Below are 20,760 nucleotides of genomic sequence, written 5' to 3' on the forward strand. Positions count from 1 at the left end.
GCACCTCCTACTCCTTTATTTATTACAGAACAGCATTAAGTATTTTCGCATCGATTAAATTAGTTTTTTGCCGCCAAGGAGATAACAATAAAACCAAAGAAAACGTATTAACTAAAAAAAAAAAAAAAAAACTTTGGATGAGAACCTCTATTCCGATTTTTTTATTTGCTTGTAGTTATGGGCCCGCCCAACAGATAGCGACACATGGTTTCAGTTTCCACTGTAAGAGTCGCGCTTCTATATCTCCCTCCTTGTTCTGTGCCGGCGGCGGACAGGAGGCAGTAGTGGAGGCTATGCTCGGCCCCTGGGGGTAGGGGGTAGGGGGAAGGGGCTGAGTTATGCCGCGCGGCGCGCCGCTACGTGCCCAAGTGCCGGCCGCCGGGAGCACGTGCAGGCAAGGCCTGGTCTCTCCCGGCACACGCTCCCTCACCAACACCGAGGTCCCAAGTGTAGTGCTGGCATTTCCGAAACTCACCGCGCCCAAACGTGTCATTTCAACTATCATTATTTTGACGTGACGTCTAATAAATCGATGAACGCCGTCTGCACGCACGAAAAAGTGTCCCGTTACGAACAATGTCCCGTTACGCTGTGTCCCGTTACGCTCATTGTACGCTTGCGCCGCATCTATCTCTCTTCCACTCGATTGGAACAACCATCGATTTGACTTTTTCGAGGCACATTAAACTTGAAACACTCCCATTCGTTTCCTACTTTTCCTATCATCGTCCTATCCTTAAAAGAATAACACAGATTGGAAGAGGTTAAATAGCAAACATGTATAAAAGTTATAGTTAAAATAATCTCTTTGTTAAAGTAATAAACATATTTGAATTAATGAGTGCAAATAAAAGTGAATTTATGAATTAAATTGTATATTTCATTTCACTCCTTCTTTGTATCCATACAAAATAGTGATAATTCAATAAAATGATTCAATTTTATTCATAAAAGTATGCAATCATTTCATCAATGTTTTGTTATGACGTTGTCACGTTAAACTATCGTCCGTAAACCGACTTTACAGACAACAAATTTTTTTCAACTGAGCCTTTAATCTCACAGACCCGACATTTTATATACATAATTTTTTTTTGTGACAATTTTATATAGCTATGTGTTGTGAGGAATACAGTGAAAAAAGTTGAAAACGGAACAGGCAGTGCTGTTAGAATGCTGGATGAACACAAGCAATTTTGTAGTCAGCGTTGCCTGTTCAGTGTGACACCTAAACGTTTCCCTAGTTTTTTATCCAACTTTTTTTGTTTAATTTGCTATGAATTTTTGTTGTTATATACATCTGAAGATGTTAAGCGAAAAAAGGAAGCCAACAAATATGTAGAAAAGGGAGTAATGAATAACAAAAAATATTGAAAAATTAACCTTTGAAATTCACTGCTGTGAAATCCAATATTTATCTTCCCCCCTCCTTTTAAATAATAATTGTCTTGGTGCACCATTTATTATTTTTTCTGTTAATTTTATTTACAGATAATTTAAATAAAGTAGTTTTTTTTCATGAAAAAATATATAGTTTTTATCCAAATTCGATATCATCGGAACAGAATATCAATCTATAAAATATCGATACCGAGTTCTCGATATGTATTTTGAACCTGAAATATCGATACATGGTTGGCATGCTTGCGAGCAGGGAAACCTATTTTTCACAGACGAGAGAGACAAAACCCGAAGTTCCCCTAAGTTCATGTTTTTTCCCCCGTATCTTTAATGTAGCTATCCTAACCAAATCAACCGTCCACAATGTTTTAAAGTATTTATAATGTAGCTAACCTAACCTAATTGACCATTAGTATCCTTTTATCAACTAGGCCATATTTATTTACAATGAAAAAAAAAATGGTTGTCTGTAAAGTCGGTTTACGGACGATAATTTAACGTGACGTCATAACAAAACATTGATGAAATGATTGCATACTTTATGAATAAAATTGAATAATTTTTATTTTAATAATAAAAGAATAAATACTTGAAATTATGCTAGTAATCAGGTTTTTAAAATGCTAGAATAATTAACCTTTATTGCCGAAATTGTTGTTGTAATAAGCAATGAAAACCACATTAACTTTTCACTTCACTTTATAAACAGTCGAGTGGAAGAGAAATAGATGCGGCGCAAGCGTACAATGAGCGTAACGGGACACTTTTTCGTACGTGCAGCCGGCGTTCATCGATTTATTAGACGTCACGTAAAAAAAAAAAACCGAAGATGCACGATCGGGCGTTTGGCTCTCTCGCCTGTGAAAAGAAGGCTTCCCTTGCGAGCATGCCACTTGCGGGGTCGAGCGAGGGGCGCAGCAGGTGGAGACGGCGCTGGGACGCACATGGCCCCACATGTGCGTGTCTGCGTCTCTGCGTCTGTGCGTGTCTGCGACCCGGCCGTGGGAACAGCCCGCGCGCCCGAGCAACAACCGCCCAAGCGCCGGCCCCGCTCCCGTCTGCGATGTAAACAAGAACACGTGCGTCTGTTTGGAAGCGATACTATAACCACGCGCTTTTCTTACAATTACTCGAACATGAAGGTGGGAGTTTTTGCCCTGGTACACAGAAAAAAAGGGGGTTGTCTGTAAAGTCGGTTTACGGACGATAAAATTTTACGTGATAACGTCATATCAATTTTTTTTTTTAAATTGCTGCTTTTAAAACGTCCGCCTTAACCTGTTCGATATCATAGAAGATTTTCTCGCACGGTGGATGGCCGGTTCTTGCACGCTCGGCTCAGGCGAAACGTGACAATGAGTCATGCTTTTTCGTGCGTGCAGCCGGCGTTCATCGATTTATAAGACGTTATCACGTCAAAAAAATGTTTTTCTGTACTTTTACATTACAGAAGATTTTTTTTTGAAAACCAGTTGTCAGGAAATAGTTTGTAATACTGCAATATATATTTTAAATCTAATTATTTTTGCATATAATTTATGAATTTCGTTTTTCGAGATAATACTGAGTATTTATTATGACAATTTCATTCCGGCATATTGTTTTTAAACCGCGGAAATTATAATCGAATATTCGATAGTTATTGGACTTTATTTTGTTTGATTATGCTTATTATATGCGCAGATAATAATGGAAAGCTGTTCAGGGAACGGTTTCCAAATAGCTTTAAATCTTGGAGGTATTGGGGCGACACAAAACATAAATATCCGGGCATGAATCCGAACCCAGTATTACTGAGAACACTTTCGTAGTGATGCAGTTGTTTTTGACGTGACAACGTTTAATAAATCGATGAACGCCGGCTGCACGCACGAAAAAAGTGTCCCGTTACGCACATTGTCCCGTTACGCTGGGTCTCGTTACGCTCATTGTACGCTTGCGCCGCATCTATCTCTCTTCCACTCGATTGGAACAACCATCGATTTGACTTTTTCGAGGCACATTAAACTTGAAACACTCCTATTCGTTTCCTACTTTTCCTATCATCGTCCTATCCTTAACAGAATAACACAGATTGGAAGATGTTAAATAGCAAACATGTATAAAAGTTATAGTTGTAATAAACTCTTCGTTAAAGTAATAAACATTTGAATTAATGAGTGCAAATAAAAGTAAATTTATCAATTAAATTGTAGATTTTATTTCACTCCTTCTTTGTATCCATACAACATAGTGATAATTCAATAAAAATGATTAAATTTTATTCATAAAAGTATGCAATCACTTCATCAATGTTTTGTTATGACGTCACGTTGAACTATCGTCCGTGAACCGACTTTAGACAACCAAGTTTTTATCTTCATATTTTTATCAATTTATTTTTAATTTTAGGAATTTTTCCATTACGAACATTACATAACTGTCCAAAAAAAAAACTATTAAATCGAGATGTACCTTGCTGCGACTGAGGTGCCGACTGGACGGATGGCTGTTGCGATTGCCATGCAGTTGTGTGGATTTTTGCTAGGAGCGTACGTAGGATTTAATTTGTGGTGGTTGGGTGAGGGGGGAGGGTAGGGGTAATTAGGACACTTTTCCCTGTTGTTTGCTTTTCAAATTGTTTCCTTTTTATCGGTGGGAATGATAGAGTTTGTTTTTTATATGATTTCGACCCGGGAGGGAGGGGCGAGGGCATATTTCCTCCTTGAATCTTGAGCACGGCCAGGATTGTTGCGATTGTCTTGTCGCGTCAGCGGTCGTTACCACAACGCCGAAATACCATAACGCCGAATGTCAAAATTGACCACAACGCCGACAGCTAGAAAAATGATGTGTACCACAACGCCGAAATAACAACTGAATGAATTTGTGTGTGTTTCTTAAATGTACCTTAACGCCGAAATACCACAATCAAACCTAACCTTACCTAACCTAACCTAGCGTAATATAACCTAACCTAACTTAACCTAGCCTATACTAGCCTAGCCTAACCTAGCCTAACCTAACCTAGTCTAACCTAACCTAGTCTAACCTAACCTAACCTTTGTGGCAGTCCTGCAGTGACATTTTTTCGGCGTTAGTGTATTTCGGCGTTGTGGTAATTCGGCGTTGTGGTACACAGCAGTTTTCTAGCTGTCGGCGTTGTGGTCAATTTGGCATTTCGGCGTTAAGGTATTTCGGCGTTGTGGTGCGTCCCCTCGCGTCAGCAGCACGCAGGAGCGGCACTTGCGCCCGTCTTGCCCGCGCCTGCGGGCTGCCCCACATGTGCTGCGGTCGACTGTTCGTCGCCAGCTCCCGGAGGCGCTGCAGCCGTCCGTCAGACCCCGAGCGCCCCGCCGAGACACACAACCATCCACAACCATCCACAACCATCCACAGCAGCAGTTAACCTAACATCCCGGTCCAAGAAACTAAACACCAGGAAAAAACGGCACAAACCTCTAAAATTTTTTTTGTCTAAAAGCGGAAATTTTTGTACAGTGTTAAGAGTCGACTGTGCTAAATAACTAGAAACCGGAAAAATTCGCGGATTCAGTGACCTCTAGGATAGCCTCCATTATACTCAGCATTTCTCAAGTAAACACGCGTGTTCATTGGGTACTAAATTGTGAGGTGTCTCCACTGGGTAGCTTGTGATTCGACGGTTCTTTGGGCGATAGTCTCTCATTGGCCCAGAGAGCTCCGGTTAAACTGCGAGCCAATAGCAGAACCAGTAGAAATATTACACATTTTTGAATTTCAGCCTATCACGAAATGAATCCGCGAATTTTTCCGGTCTCTATTAATAACATACCCAAAGTTTACCGCCGTACAACCTTGTGCGTCACCCCGAAAACATGCAGTAAAGTCCTTTATGACAGCGTCTTAACAGCCGTCCAATCGAGACCATAGCACTGACAGAATTTACGTTTATAAAAAATTACACCACAAAGTAATAAGCACTAAATTTCCATGTACTTAATTTTATTATTGAACATAGACAAACATGTCTAACACAGCAAACCAAGTACTTTGGTTCTGTCGGTCGTACTTACGGAGCGACGTAAACGGAAGAGCTGGGAATTTCCGAGCTGATCCGTGTACGCACGCGTGCTATCGTAGAGACTCTTGTTCCGTGCCACTGTAGAACGGGTCTTACTGGGATTCGGTTCGGACACGTTCTGTAGTTCCTACGGCCGGCGAGTCTGGTTGCATTTGTCTCCCAGCAAGACGGAGCTCTGATGGGTGTTGGAATACCGGCCCGAGTGCAGCCAGGCGGGCTAACAGCGCGGGTTGCTTGTTTGCGGAGCGATTTTTTTTGACGTGACGTCTAATAAATCGATGAACGCCGGCTGCACGCACGAAAAAGTGTCCCGTTACGCTGTGTCCCGTTGCGCTCATTGTACGCTTGCGCCGCATCTATCTCTCTTCCACTCTATTGGAACAACCATCGATTTGACTTTTTCGAGGCACATTAAACTTGAAACACTCCCATTCGTTTCCTACTTTTCCTATAATCGTCCTATCCTTAACAGAATAACACTGATTGGAAGAAGTTAAATGGCAAACACGTATAAAAGTTATAGTTAAAATAATCTGTTCGTTAAAGTAATAAACATATTTGAATTAATGAGTGCAAATAAAAGTAAATTTATCAATTAAATTGTACATTTCATTTCACTCCTTCTTTGTATCCATACAAAATAGTGATAATTCAATAAACATGATTTAATTTTATTCATAAAAGTATATAATCATTTCATCAATGTTTTGTTATGACGTAGTCACGTTAAACTATCGTCAGTAAACCGACTTTACAGATAACCAATTTTTTTTTCCTAGCCTAAATTATTATAAGTGTGTAAGGGGAGGGTCCAGGTTAGGGGAGGACCTAAGTCTGTCTCATGCCGAAGCCTATACACTCCACCATGCGGGTTTTTAACCATGCAGGACGAGGGCGCGTGCATCACGTGCTAATTGGGGTTTACTGGCCCCGGGCAGACGCGCAGCCCCGAGGGAGGGGGTTGTGTGGACCCGCGCCGGCTCCCCTCTGCTGCACTCCCCCTCTGTGAGCGCACCAACTGCGTGTGGGCTTAAGGTGGGTTCACGACTGAAAATTAAGAATTAAGACTTCAGACTTATTCGTGTACTTACCATATGACTCTATGTAAACTAGTGGACTGGTTTATGATTGTCGTGTGTGAATTTTGACGGGTCGTGCGCGAACCATATGATGACTTAAGACTTAACAGAAATGGTTATATTTTATATTTTTCGTTAAGACTTAAGGGAAGCGACCAATCACAACAAACCGGAAGTTTATGTCTTATTATTGGACCGAGCGAGGCAGTATTTTGGGTTAGAATTCGTATATTTGTCATTTGTAATCATTATCCATTTCGAAAAATAGATATCCCATTCGTCAATATCCTATTTCAAACCTGCTTCTCCGTTTCGAACAATGGCCGACCGTGTGTTTTGAGCTGTGATTGGTTAGAATTAACGACTTCTATGCCAATCATAAACTGGAAAATGTAGTTTTGACTTAATCGTGTGCTCGATGTTAAGTTATAATTCTTAAGGAAATCAATCGTAAACCCAGCTTTACTCCTGGGGGAGTCTTCTTCAGCGCGACCTGCCTGCTGCTCGCCTTCCACACTAGCGACCCGCGCCGAGCTGCAACTACTCGAGCTGTTCGGACGAACATACTAGCTCACTGCGACATATACATGATGTAGAGGCCGGAAAAATTCGCGGATTCATTTCGTGGTAAGCTGAAATTCAACCATGTGTACAATTCTGTTGGTTCTGCTGTTGGCTCGCAGTTTAACTGGAGCTTCTCTGGGCCAATGAGAGACTATCGACCGAAGAAGCGTCGAATCACAAGCTACCCAGTGGAGACGCCTCACATTTTAGTACCCAATGAACGCGCGTGATTACTTGAGAAATGCAGAGGATAATGGAGGCTATCCTAGAGGTCATTGAATCCGCGAATTATTCCGGTCCCTAACGATGGGTCTGGATCCGACGGACTACTTCGGGCTGCAGTTTCATCACGGCAAAATAAGTTAAACACATGTAATACAACTTGTATTCTAAAGTGATTCCCAACACTGGTAAAAGTCTTTAAAAGATGGAGCTGAACAAAACAGTAATAGAGAAACTATTTAAGATTGGTACACTGAGCATCTGGATTATCTTTGTTTGAACGAAGTACTACGGCCACCATTAATTTTCTTCTTCTCTGTCGTTATCTTTAAAAGATTTGTGCAATGGGAGTGCATGACTTGATGTAAGTTTTTGGACATACACCATTGCTAAGAACTTTTTCTGTTGAAGAAAAACTATAAAATAAAATAAATAAATAAATAAATAAAAATACCCAAAAAAGACAAAAAACACCCAAAATTAAGCAAACAATTGCTGTTGTCAACAAGGATATGAACACCACAAAATATTCCGTAACAGGAATATGGTCAACAAACAAAGAAAAAACAAAGAAAAATGTACTAAGAGAACGAAAAAAAACCCACAAATGATGACAACATAAAAAATATTGAACCCAAAATAATTCAGCACAACAGTTGAAACGAGACAAAAACACGACAAACGAAAAGACAAACGAACACAATCTGTTTTGTCTGATCTGTTTTGGTAAAACTATTGTGTTCGTTTGTCTTTTCGTTTTGTCGTGTTTTTGTCTCGTTTCAACTGTTGTGCTGAATTATTTTGGGTTCAATATTTTTGTGTTCTCATCATTTGGGTTTTTCTTTTTCGTTCTCTAAGTACATTTTTCTTTGTTTTTCTTTGTTTGTTGACCATATTCCTGTTACGGAATATTTTGTGGTGTTCATATCATTGTTGACAACATCAATTGTTTGCTTAATTTTGTGTGTTTTTTGTCTTTTTTTGGGTATTTTTATTTATTTATTTATTTTATTTTTTAGTTTTTCTTCAACAGAAAAAGTTCTTAGCACAGGCGTATGTCCAAAAACTTACATCAAGTTCTTCTCTGTCGTTAAATTATTTCATTGTAATATTTTGAGGCAGTAACATGTGAAACACGCAGGATTTATGAAATGCGGTTTTCAAGAGAGCTAGAATTTCCCGGGAACTCACTGAGATTGTATGAATTCATTCCTTATTTTTTTAAAAATATTTTGGGACCTTTTTTTTCTGTTTGCAAAATCTTCTATAAGTGAGTTTCCTACCATTTTCAAAGCGTCCTGTACGAAAAATGGAATCTGGAAGGGGGGAAATATCTAAATTTGTTTTATAGCATTGAAAATTCGCGTATTTGTTAAACAAAAGCGGGCACATGCCTGCTGTCATCCCGCCAATCACAGCCTGCGGGCATGTCTCATTGCAGTCTAATGGTTAGGGACACCTGTGTTTTGCGAATACGTTTCGTGTCAAGGTATTTCACAAAATACTGTAGCTTTTCTCCTGTGGTTATTGGCTGAGGTCGGTGAGAGGTGTCGTCCCGCTCTTGACGGGGCCAATGAGAATGTGGTCACCGTACTGCTGCACCCTCACAATTTGCCATGACTCTTAGAAAAAGCTACAGTGTTTTGTGAAATACCTTGACACAAAATGCAATCGCGAAATACAGGTGTCCCTACTATTGATCGATCAGAATTTTGATGTGTAGCATCTCAGCTCTCGGCAGGGGCTACGGCATTTGGTGGGAGTAATCTCGTGGATAGAACGGAAGTCGCATGGGACAGAAATGTGTAACAACGAACGGTGCTGCCATCTGTGGCGGATGGCGCGAACGTAAGTTCACGAAGCCAAAGGGAAACTTTATAGTATTAACTGTTTAATGAATTTTAACAAAATGGGAAGTTTGTTTAAAATTTCGCTCTGCTAATCGAATTGTTCAATAAACTACGTAACTGCTCCGGCAGAGAATTCTAGCGGCGGGCGCGGAAGCTAAGTCTGATTATCGTCAAGAAACGTAGTTTAACCCTTATCCGGAGACGTGGGGTCTCCGTGACCCCAGCAAAACTTTAACTTGCTGCCATCTATGTGCTGTTCAAGGCACTTGCTTGTGGTACCATCTACCTTTCGCTTGGATATCACATAGTCTCCTCCTGCAGTGTCAGATTTGTTTACGCTGTCTGGCGCTAGATATCAGGTCGCAAAGATAACTTGGGGTCGTAGTGGCACCACGTCACCAGTTATGTTTCTATCTCAGAAGTGATAAAAAGGCTTCTAAACGAACATGTGTACGTGTGGGCGATCCAGATTATGACGAAACTATTTCTAAGTGGTTGAAAGATATTTTTAGTGACTTAAGTGATGAAAGTGTGTGTGGAAAAGCAATGTGTGATGATTGCAGAGCAAACAAATACTCTACTACAGAGTGACTTTTCGTACAAATTTAATTTTTTCAAACAATGTTCGGCTAATATATTTTATGTAAAAATGCCATTTTCAAAATATATAAGTATGCATGTGCTTTCTAGTTAGCGAGATTATATATTTTGTTGTGGTTTAAGCATTGGTTATGCAAGGAAAATATTTGGAGGGGAAAAAAGTAATTTCTTTTTTTGGGAAAATTTATCTGTTGTAGATTTTATGAAAAAGTCTTATTATTCATATAAGTTTTCTAGATTTTGTTTTGTCACTATATCTATATTGAATAGCAAATAAAACTTTTAGGCTACCATCAGCTTATTTTTTTTAAAAAAGCAATTATTACAAATAGGCATTTTTAGATTTATTTGAGCAAGCACCAATAGAAAAAATTGTATTTTATAATTGGTAAATAATTATTTACTAATTTATTTTTTAATTTAATTAATAAGTATAAAAATGCATTAAATAATTTTACATGGAACAAAAATAATTTCTAATCAGTTAACTTCTACAAAACATTTTGGGGTCTGAGGGGCACCACGTTACCAGATATGTCAAATATTTTCACGTCTCCGGCTAAGGGTTAAAACACAGTTGCGTATATATTTATCACGCTCGGCAATATTTTAAAGAATTCTACGTTAAATTTTGAGTGTCCGTGTTTCGTATTCCATATAAGTTTATTTGCAACATGAGAACACGTGAATTCAGTTGTTACCGAGGTTAGATGTTACACATCTCTGGCGAGAAAACTGAAAGATTCGTTCACGTGACTTTTTTTTTCTTGTGACAAATGCATAGAGACCGGAAAAATTCGCGGATTCATTTCACGACAGCCTGAAATTCAAATAGTTATACCTTAGTGCTGCCTCTGCTATTGGCTCACAACTCACCTGGATGACTCCGGGCCAATGAGAAACACTCAACCGTAGCTGTATCGAATCACAGGCCGCTACGTTGGGACACCTTCACAAGACAGCAGCCAATGAGAGGGTGGCATTTAACTGAGTGTACGTAGAACTATAAAGTTCATCTTAGAGGTAATGGAACCCGCGAATTTTTCCGGTCCCTTTATAGTAATAGGGACCGGAAAAATTCGCGGATTAAATGACCTTTAGGATAGCCTCCATTATCCTCTACATTTCTCAAGTAAACACGCGTGTTCATTGGGTACTAAATTGTGAGGCGTCTCCACTGGGTAGCTTGTGATTCGACGCTTCTTTGGTCGATAGTCTCTCATTGGCCCAGAGAGCTCCAGTTAAACTGCGAGCCAATAGCAGAACCAGCAGAATTGTGCACATGTTCGAATTTCAGCCTATCACGAAATGAATCCGCGAATTTTTCCGGTCTCTATATCTTAAGTAAAGCGTGTTAGCGGCAGCATGAGTGGCTGGTGGAAGCGGTGGGTTGAATGAAGGAAAGCCCGCGTGGGCTGGAAGGCGATAGCGAGGCGCGATGCCCCTCCCCCGCCCCACTCACCATGGACCGGGCCGACATGCTCTGAGAACTGGTCCAGCGACGCCCTCTCGAGTCCGCGCGCATTCCTGGCGAGCCGGAACTGGTCTCAGGTGGACCGTGTTCGCGACGCACGCCGCTGCACAGGTGCGCTGCTTCTGCGACCAGGCCATGCTTCATTCTTCATTCCTTCAGCAGCGGGAGCCCTCCACACTAGCCTCCCAGGTCATGAGCGCAGGAAAGACCGTGAGGGGGGGGGGGAATTCCAGAAGGAAGGAGAGGGTAAACTTGCATGTCGCGTATATGCTATAAGTAGGGACCGGAAAAATTCGCGGGTTCCATGACCTCTAGGATGAACTTTATAGTTCTACGTGCACTCGGTCAAATGCCACCCTCTCATTGGCTGCTGTCTTGTGAAGGTGTCCCAACGTAGCGGCCTGTGATTCGATACAGCTACGGTTGAGTGTTTCTCACTGGCCCGGAGCCATCCAGGTGAGTTGTGAGCCAATAGCAGAGGCAGCACTGAGGTATAACTATTTGTATTTCAGGCTGTCGTGAAATGAATCCGCGAATTTTCCGGTCTCTGGCTATAAGATCACAACAAGCACACTATAAACAATGAAGGTATTGGTCTAGGGAGTTTCTGTCTGTTTTCGAATGGCTGAACTTTCACAAAATGGAAACATGTGTGTTTATCGCATACTTTTCGCATGATTACCTGTCAAAGTAGCATTTGTAACGGTTTTGTGCAGTATGTTGTGCAGTATGGATAAGGAGAATTAAAAAAACTGGAACTTTCTATATATAAAGTCAACTTTCCTGACTACTATGTGGTATGGTTTAATTTCTTTCACCAAAAATTATTTAATATTACGCAGCCTTTTAAAATCCTCAGAATATTTATGATTTAAAAAATACCAAATAAAATAACAATTTTCAGAAATATATTTAAACTATAACAAGCATTATAGCAAAAAAATTGTTTTTTATTCAATTAGGTTCTCAGTATCCGTACTGCAAAAATTGCACTAGATATGTGTGTGAAAAAAATACACACACACACACACACACATATATATATATATAATTTTGCCAAAGTTGAGCCAGTGAGCAAGTCCACAAGTCGGACGGTGTTAAACGTAAGTATAAAATTGACCTGTGCCGGGACAAGTGTCGGCCAGCACGTGTGTGCGGGACTCGGGGTCACCGCGCGATTGGCGCGTGGCTGAGTGGAGGGGGGCAGGGGGCAGGCGGCAGTGGCTGCAGGCTAGTTCTGCCCACGCGGCCGGATGCGGGCTCGTTACGCCACCTGGCAGGGTCGGCGACCCCTCCTCCCTCCGACATCGCGGCGTGCGATAACCACGTGACCGCCGGCTTTCGCGTTCACCAGCTGGACTCGGCCGCAATCCCTATTCCTAGAGACCGGAAAAATTCGCGAATGCATTTCGCGATAGGCTAAAATACAAATCGTTATACCTCAGTGCTGCCTCTGCTATTGGCTCACAACTCACCTGGATGACTTTGGGCCAATGAGAAACACCCAACCAAAGCTTTATCGAATCACAGGCTGCTACGCTGGAACGTCTCACAAGACAGCAGCCAATGAGTGGGTGGCATTTGACCGAGTGTACGTAGAACTATGGAGTTCATCCTACAGGTCTTACAACTCGCGAATTTTTCCGGTCCCTACCTATTCCTACTAGTATATACATTAATAATTAGGGCCCGGAAAAATTCGTGGGTTTCATGACCTCTATGATGAACTTTTTAGTTCTACGGTACACTCGGTCAAATGCCCCCATCTCATTGGCTGTTGTCTTGTGAAGGTGTCCCAACGTAGCGGCCTGTGATTCGACACAGCTACGGTTGAGTGTTTCTCACTGGCCCGGAGTCATCCAGGCGAGTTGTGAGCCAATAGCAGAGGCAGCACCAAGGTATAACTATTTGAATTTCAGGCTGTCGTGAAAAGAACCCGCGAATTTTTCTGGTCCCTATTAATAATCATTTAATGGACTACATATAACTATGAAATTCCGTCCCCAAGGTAGTGAAAAAGGAGTAAATTCAGTTTTATAATAGAAAACCATAGGAGTTAGGTCGTAGACACACAAACAGTGAGTTTGTGTCATTTCTCTATGTCCGCCACGTGGCCATATAGTAAAGTTCAGCAACTTCATGTTCTCCTTGGCGAAACACATTCGCTTAGTGAAGCTCGCGGCTGCTAGCGAACTACAGGCGCTAATAACAGTTTAGTTTAGAATTTTGTTAATAGATGGCGTTGCCTTGAATTTGTAACACGCTATCGTTTGGTCTTGCCAAGGGGTTACCTGCCTTCCACACAAAATGAAGCTGACGATTGGCGTCCCATTTTACTGATGCGTAGCCTTGATGCACCGAGATTGTGCCATTTCCAATTTTTCAAGTTTTTGTCGTACAGACTTGAAACCACCACTGTCCTACAGTAGTGATGTTTCTTATATTATGGTGGTTTTAGCCCGGGCAACACCGGGTACTGCGGCTAGTGCTTATGACGTGTACCTACCTTGGAGGCATGAGATACTATGTCCACTTTTGGGCAAAATTAATTTTTAACCACAAACTTAACCACCGTTATACGCTCTTTCTAGTGGCATACAACATAAATATCTACGACATGTCAAAAATAAGATATGTTGGGTGAAAATATTTGAGAAAATAAGTGAACCACTATTTGAAATTATTTAAACTGCTCTCATGCCCTCTAAGTACAGATATATGTATCAGTGTTTATTTGCTTGCCTAAAGCTATCATGACACACAATTATTCTGTATTTACTGTTTAATTTCCTGCAGCTACATGTATTGCGCAAGACCATTTTTTTTTATTTATGGTTTTGTGGGCGTTAAACCAGCCAATCACAAGCAGATATAGAATATATGTCATGATGAAGCACTTGCAAAACCTGGTTATTTTGAGTGAGGAAAAAACCCCGATGGGAACATGTTCAAAATGCATGTAACCAATGGCTGAGTTAAACATGTTCCAGTGAAGTAGTTGAACCGCGTGACCGTGAACGGAAAATTGTTAAAAATGGTTAGCTAGGCAGCAGTTTCACTGTCACGCAAGCATTCTGGCGCCCGCGCCTTGTTTAACTTATGATCTGGAGGGGGTTCATTGAATTCAGGTTTCAAACTGGACTTCCGAAAATGTAAGTAACGTTTACCGAAGGACTCATTTGCCCGTACTCTATACTATTGATTTATCATAATCATTTTGAGCATACAAAAAAAAGTGATGTTAATTTCTGTTTCTTTTTTCTTTGTGTGGCACAGACACTGTCGTGAGCTTTATGACTAGGGAGAGTCCATCACTTTTACAAGCTGTCTTGCTAATGTCATTTGAAGTATCTTGTTTTAATTCTGGGCTGATCCAGAGATAGAGAGAGAGAGAGAGAGAGAGAGAGAGAGAGAGAGAGAGAGAGAGAGAGAGGAGATATGTCACAAAATGGCCGCATTTGGATTAAGTTAACCGTCTGCTAACAGGACGAGCCTGCACTTGTGGTCATCGTCGTATAAGTCCGCGGAAAACATGACATAGGGCTTTAATAGAAAAATATATAATTTTCCAGTCAATGTAGGGGAAAGTAGTACAAGTCAAAATGCAGCATAGAAATGATTTTGATAGAAGTACAAAATTATTTTATTATTCTCTACAGAATTTTGTTTGAGTCTATATTGACAAAAAGTATATATTGTGGCGTTTATGAAATATATATATATTTTTTTCGGTGTGAAAACACAGGAATTGTCGTTCCCTTATGAGATATGAGGTGATGTTGGCAGGGTCGGTAGCTCGTGTACTCCGCGCAGGAAGCGACTCGCCGGAGCCGGTCCCGCAATGACTCGTTCCGACCGTTACGAGCCACGACACATCCGGTCACCTGCGAGCCTGCTTCTTGTCAGCGCCGCGCCGCCGTGCGTCCTCGTGCGTCCTCGTGCGTCCTCGTGTGTCCTCGTGTGTCCTAGCTTCGGCCTGAGACGCACGTCGGTGGTCGTCTCTCGGGGCGTGCGCATCTCTCTCGCGGGCTGTTGGCTAGGAGTTCCCTGCGACCTATTGGGTAACCGAAGGCTGGCAGTGCGTGTTGGTTTTGTGTGCGTGCTGGGGGCGGCCTAGCAGCGCCAACTGCTACCGACCGCGTCCCGCGGGTGGCGGATACGGGAGCCCAGCTCGAGAGTTGCAATCTCGCTGGGGTGGCTGCGAATAACCAATAGCAGTCCGCGGACCAATGGCCGGCCTGTGGAGTCGTTATCACGGCTGTCGGGGAGAAAGGTAGCCTGAATGTAGCTCGGCGCGCGGCAGAAAGCAGCTTCGTCGGCGAAGGCACCGCAGGGGAGCTCGATGTGCCCTGGATGCGAAGTGTAGACGAACTGCGGGCTGGAACTTGCGGAGCTGTGGACTGCCGCGCGCGCAACGGAACTGAACAGCATCGGAATTCTGAAGGAAGAGATGGCGGCGCCTTCAAGTTGGGGCCCTGTTGGAGCCAGTGGTAGCCTGGGCGGCGCGACCTTCAACCGACCCGGGAATTTGGGGGGCAAGAGGGTCCGACTCGCAAGATACTTCATTCGCCTGAACGACTTACCCCCACCCTGGCTTGAAAGGTCGTTGGCTGTTGACTGGAAGAAGGAAGATGAAGATGGCGCAATGTCAGGCTGCCTTTCGCTCCGCCAGCAGTTCGAGCCGGTTTACTGGCTCGTCTGCCCACTTCTGTCTTAACTGTGGCTGCCTGGGCAGCTGTGGCTGGGCTGACGTGAAGTCGCCCGCCCCTGGGGGCGCATGCGCCCCTGGTTAATAATAACCCAGGAGCTCACAACTTTAAATGCGGGCCGCAAGGCCCAAGCACCCAACTCCACCAAGGTTGATTTTCAGCCCCTCCAACTCTTCTTACCTGGACCCTTCTTCTTCTTGTCCAGTAGTTACCTGCTTGCTTAATGCATGTTAATTGATCCCCGCATGAACCGGCCCAGGGTTTTCCCTGTGTCTATGCAGGTTTTACCTGGGTCACACTTAGCTAGCTTTTAAGCTAGGCGACCAATGGGGCGTCAGTCATGGCGCCAATCGCAGCCATGGCTGGCCAATAAACCCCAATAAGCACATGATGCACGCGCCCTTGTCCTGCATGGTTAAAAACCCGCATGGTAGAGTGTATAGGCTTCGGCCTGAGACACACTTAGGTCCTCCCCTAACCTGGACCCTCCCCTACACACTTAGAATTAACTTAGGCTAGGAAAAAAAAAAAAATCTGAGACGCACCTAGGTCCCTCCCTCAGGGATCGTCCATTAATCACGTGAGGCTCGAAAGAGGGGGGGGGGGGGGGGGGGGTTCGGAAAAATCACGAAATATCACAAGGGGGGAGGAGGGGTGTACAGAGATATCACGTGTATTTATTTTTTCACGCGATTTCTACTAAACCGAAAAGCGACGCGTGACCTTGACTCGCCGTAGCCTGGCAACAATATCCCCGCCCGGCTCGGCTTGCCAGTCGCCAGTAAGACTGTAATTTTGGCGTCGAATATACATGCTGTGCTTAATTTTCCAGAATTAAATTAGATTATACCTATATTTAAAGATAATATTCTGAAAATTTTAAAAATATTTTGTACCGAAAAAATACACGTGATTTATTGGGAAAGGGGGGGGGGGGTTAGTCTAAAACCTCACCACAAATCACTAGGGGGGAGGGGGGGTTAAAAATTTGCTAAAAAAACATCACGTGATTAATGGACGATCCCTAACCGGGACCCCTCCAAAATACACTTTGTTTTAGTTAGTTTAGGAAAAAAAAAATGTGCGTCCTCTTGCGTCCTCTTGCGTCCTCTTGCGTCCTCGTGCGTCCTCGCGCGTGGAGTTAGTCATGATCCTGTGAAGTATAGTCGCATGACTAGGCGTATAGGCTTCGGCCTGAGACGCACCTAGGTCCCTCCCTAACCCGGACCCCTCCAAAATACACCTAGTTTTAGTTAGGTTAGGGAAAAAAAATCTGCGACTCTCAGCAATCTTCTCTGTGCGCGTGCTTTATTACTTGGCGTAGTAAAAAATAGATTCAATTTTTCAGGCAAATAATTAATTGAATAAACACAATAAAATCACTACTGGCGTTATATTATAAATTAATTTAATGAAGTATAAATAGTTAAAAATTTTAAAAAATATTGAGTATTCAATACTAGTTATTTAATTTAGTAAAGTAATCTATTTAAATTAAAATTTGTAATCAAAATATTCTAATTTACATTTTTTAATTGTTTATTTATTAATATATCTTAAATTTCAATATTTTTAAACTGGCGATAAATAAATTTGCGTTAATGAAAAGAATTTTTTCGTTCTGACAAAAGTATTTTCATTAACGCAAATGTATGCTCTGCAACAAGATATTTCTGTAATATTAGCGGTTTATTTGTTTTTATTTACTGTTACAAAGAAATAGTTATCTGAAACTAGCTATGGTGATTAATTCAAGTTGTTTTCATATGTGATTATTGTCGTATTTAATTTAAGAAGCTCTGAATTTGAAACCAAATAGTTGATAGCTCACTGTAAAATTGTGTATTTTAACTGTCTTTTTTATTCATATTTCGGCTACAAACTGTTTACAATTAAAATTTAAAATTTCAAAATTTCTCTATTAATACTTGAATCACTAGAATTTAATATTTATCTGGACTCAAAAATTTTCCCATGAGAAAGAAAAGTGATTCAGCGGCAACGGTAGCATGATTGTATTTTCTCCAATAGGGCGAGGCTGTACACGGTCTGTTAATGTGCTAAGTCGTGTGTTATTGCTGTGTATGTGAATGTCGTAACACAGTTGCGGTCTCTCTCTTTGCAGACGTGGTTCTTCACTGACGTGGACGACAAGGAGTACCAGCAGAAGACGAGTAAGTACTCACTCACTCACTCACTCACTCACTTTGGCCAACCTCACCAGCCACTCAGCCGCCAACCGTGCAAAAACCATTTCATTGCCGTCTCATCGAATTACTTTCAGAAGCTGCACATAATTTAACTGAACATTTCATATAAGAACTCTGAAGGTTATTTACTATAGGCATGTATTCTAAACTGACTGATAGAGACCGGAAAAATTCGCGTATTAATTTCGTGATAGGCTGAAATTCAAACATGTGTACAATTCTGCTGGTTCTGCTATTGGCTTGCAGTTTAACTGGAGCTCTCTGGGCCAATGAGAGACTATCGACCGAAGAAGCGTCGAATCACAAGCTACCCAGTGGAGACGCCTCACAATTTAGTACCCAAAGAACACGCGTGTTTACTTGAGTAATGCAGATGATAATGGAGGCTATCCTAGAGGTCATTGAATCCGCGAATTTTTCCGGTCCCTACTGATAGTTAAAACACTGTAGCATCGTCAATTTTTCGTGATTGGTCGAGTTTCTTCAGGCGCGTGGTAACTGTTGGTGCTCGAGTGAAAGACATCCAATGTGAAAGCAAACGCGTCCTGAATGGCCCGGTCAAATAACGCAGTGGCTTCACTTGCAGACGGTCACCAATCACAAGGACTATACCACTAGCGGGGGCATACCTTGTGGCAATCTAATGAGCGTGCCATGTTTTCTCATGGAAAATACATGGCCTTACTCATGACCGTGATAGGTGTTAATGTAAAAAAAAAAAAAAATAATTTTGTATTGCGGTATTATTTAAGTCTTTTCCGTCGTAATGCATAAATAAATATCCCTAATCTTGCTTAAGGCACTACGGTTTGCCATTACTAGGGACCGGAAAAATTCGCGGATTCAATGACCTCTAGGATAGCCTCCATTATTCTCTGGATTTCTCAAGTAAAAACGTGTGTTCATTGGGTATTAAATTGTGAGGCGTTTCCACTGGGTAGCTTGTAATTCGACGCTTCATTGGTCGATAGTCTCTCATTGGTCCAGAGAGCTCCAGTTAAAGTGCTAGCCAATATCAGAACCAGCAGAATTGTACACATGTTTGAATTTCAGCCTATCACGAAATTAATACGCGGATTTTTTCGGTCTCTAGCCATTACCAGTTTGAAATAATTGTTATTTGGATACACGTGCGACTGAAAATGTGATAATGATGGCCTCGAGAAGCTGTCCGCGGTGAGGCTCCCACACTCCGTGCTTGCACCGAGTGACGCGGTCACCCAGCAGCGGCGCCACTCCGTCACGTGGTCAGTGCATCGTGGCACTCCGGCGGGTTGGCTCCAGCTTGCCTCGAACCTGTCCGCGCACACACTCGCACTTCACTCCACTCGGAACTCCCGCGGAGGCCGGCGTCACCGCTTTTATACCCTCGGCAGTGTTTCTGGAACCGACTGGAGTGGTTTGTGACGAGACGGGCCGACCCGTCGCCTCGAGGCTTCCAGAATAACGGCGTATTAACCACGTCACTCCACGTGGCGAGACCTCTGTGATCCAGGCCGCGAAGGGATGGATAACAGCGCCGTGGAAGGGGGTTGGCGGGGGGGGGGGCAGGGGGGAGGTGAGGCCGGGCCGCCCTAATCCCTAAAGGTATGCGCGCGTGGCGTCAGTTGCCGCGCGGGGCCCGCCAGGCGCTCGTCGCGTCATTGTCTCCCGCGTCCGTAACAATAATATGCACCCCAGGGGCGCTCGCACCCTGGTGGTGAGTGGCTGCACTGACCACTCACTCCGCTGCCAGGCGGGAAGCCTAAGATGTCCATCAAGTTCTGTCCCTGCCTGATTACACCCGAACAATTCACCTTCGGCTAACCTCGGGTTTATTTATATATGTTTATATTTCTCTGTTTATTTTAATGTAGCTATACTAACTTACTAACCGTCTATAGTGTTTTAATGTAGCTAACCTAACCAACCACTTTTAATATTTGAATTCCTTTTCCTGCGCAAAAATAAAACAAATCCCGAAGTTGGCCGAAGGTGAATTTTTCGGGTGTAATCGGGAATGGCAGAACTTGATGTGCCTGAAACAAGAGAAGATAGAAAAACAGACGCTTGATACGCGCGCGAGGTCGCCGAGACGGCGGAGGCGCCCGAGGCCGCCCGAGGCCGGAGCCGCGACAGGTGCGCGAGGCGGGCCCGCAGTGTTGCCAAAGCTCGTGAATCAGAGCCGCGGCGGCCGGCGCGCCCCGCACGTCACGCGCAGGTGAACAATGGCCGGCTGCGGCCCGGAAGCAGGCCGCCGTGGGAACCGCTCCGCCGCCAATTACCGCTCGTCTGTTATCATTACCGCGGCGCTGTCAGCTGGTCGCCGTCTCCGCCGTGTCTTTCTCCTGCCCTCGCCGGGAGAAGCACGCCAGCGCCCTGGTCTCTGCGGGACCGCCGGCACTTAGCCTTACACCGATGCACTTTCATTGATAACATTATAACCATAAATTAATGATATTTCATTCATGAAACTATTGTGTATAATGGTTATAGCAGATATTAAAAATTATCAAAATAGTAATTTTCATTTTGTCAATTTCTTTAAGACCAGGTAATTATTTATACATTTTTAGTATACTATTATCTGCTATAACAGTTAGTATACTAACAAATACTCATATGGCCTT

The 20,760-nt window shown here is 42.8% G+C and overlaps 1 protein-coding gene across 2 annotated transcripts in view; it reads left to right on the plus strand.

Moving 5' to 3' along the window:
- LOC134532540 (fringe glycosyltransferase) overlaps nucleotides 1–20,760 on the plus strand; it is a 124,323-nt gene that overhangs the window by 16,903 nt on the left and 86,660 nt on the right. For both annotated transcript variants that reach the window (XM_063369036.1, XM_063369038.1), the window contains exon 3: nucleotides 18,067–18,115. In XM_063369036.1, the coding sequence (XP_063225106.1) occupies nucleotides 18,067–18,115 (49 nt within the window). The remainder of the gene's footprint in view (nucleotides 1–18,066; nucleotides 18,116–20,760) is intronic.

The sequence above is a fragment of the Bacillus rossius genome, chromosome 6, assembly GCF_032445375.1.
Source record: "Bacillus rossius redtenbacheri isolate Brsri chromosome 6, Brsri_v3, whole genome shotgun sequence".
In the NCBI taxonomy this organism is placed as follows: Eukaryota; Metazoa; Arthropoda; class Insecta; order Phasmatodea; family Bacillidae; genus Bacillus; species Bacillus rossius.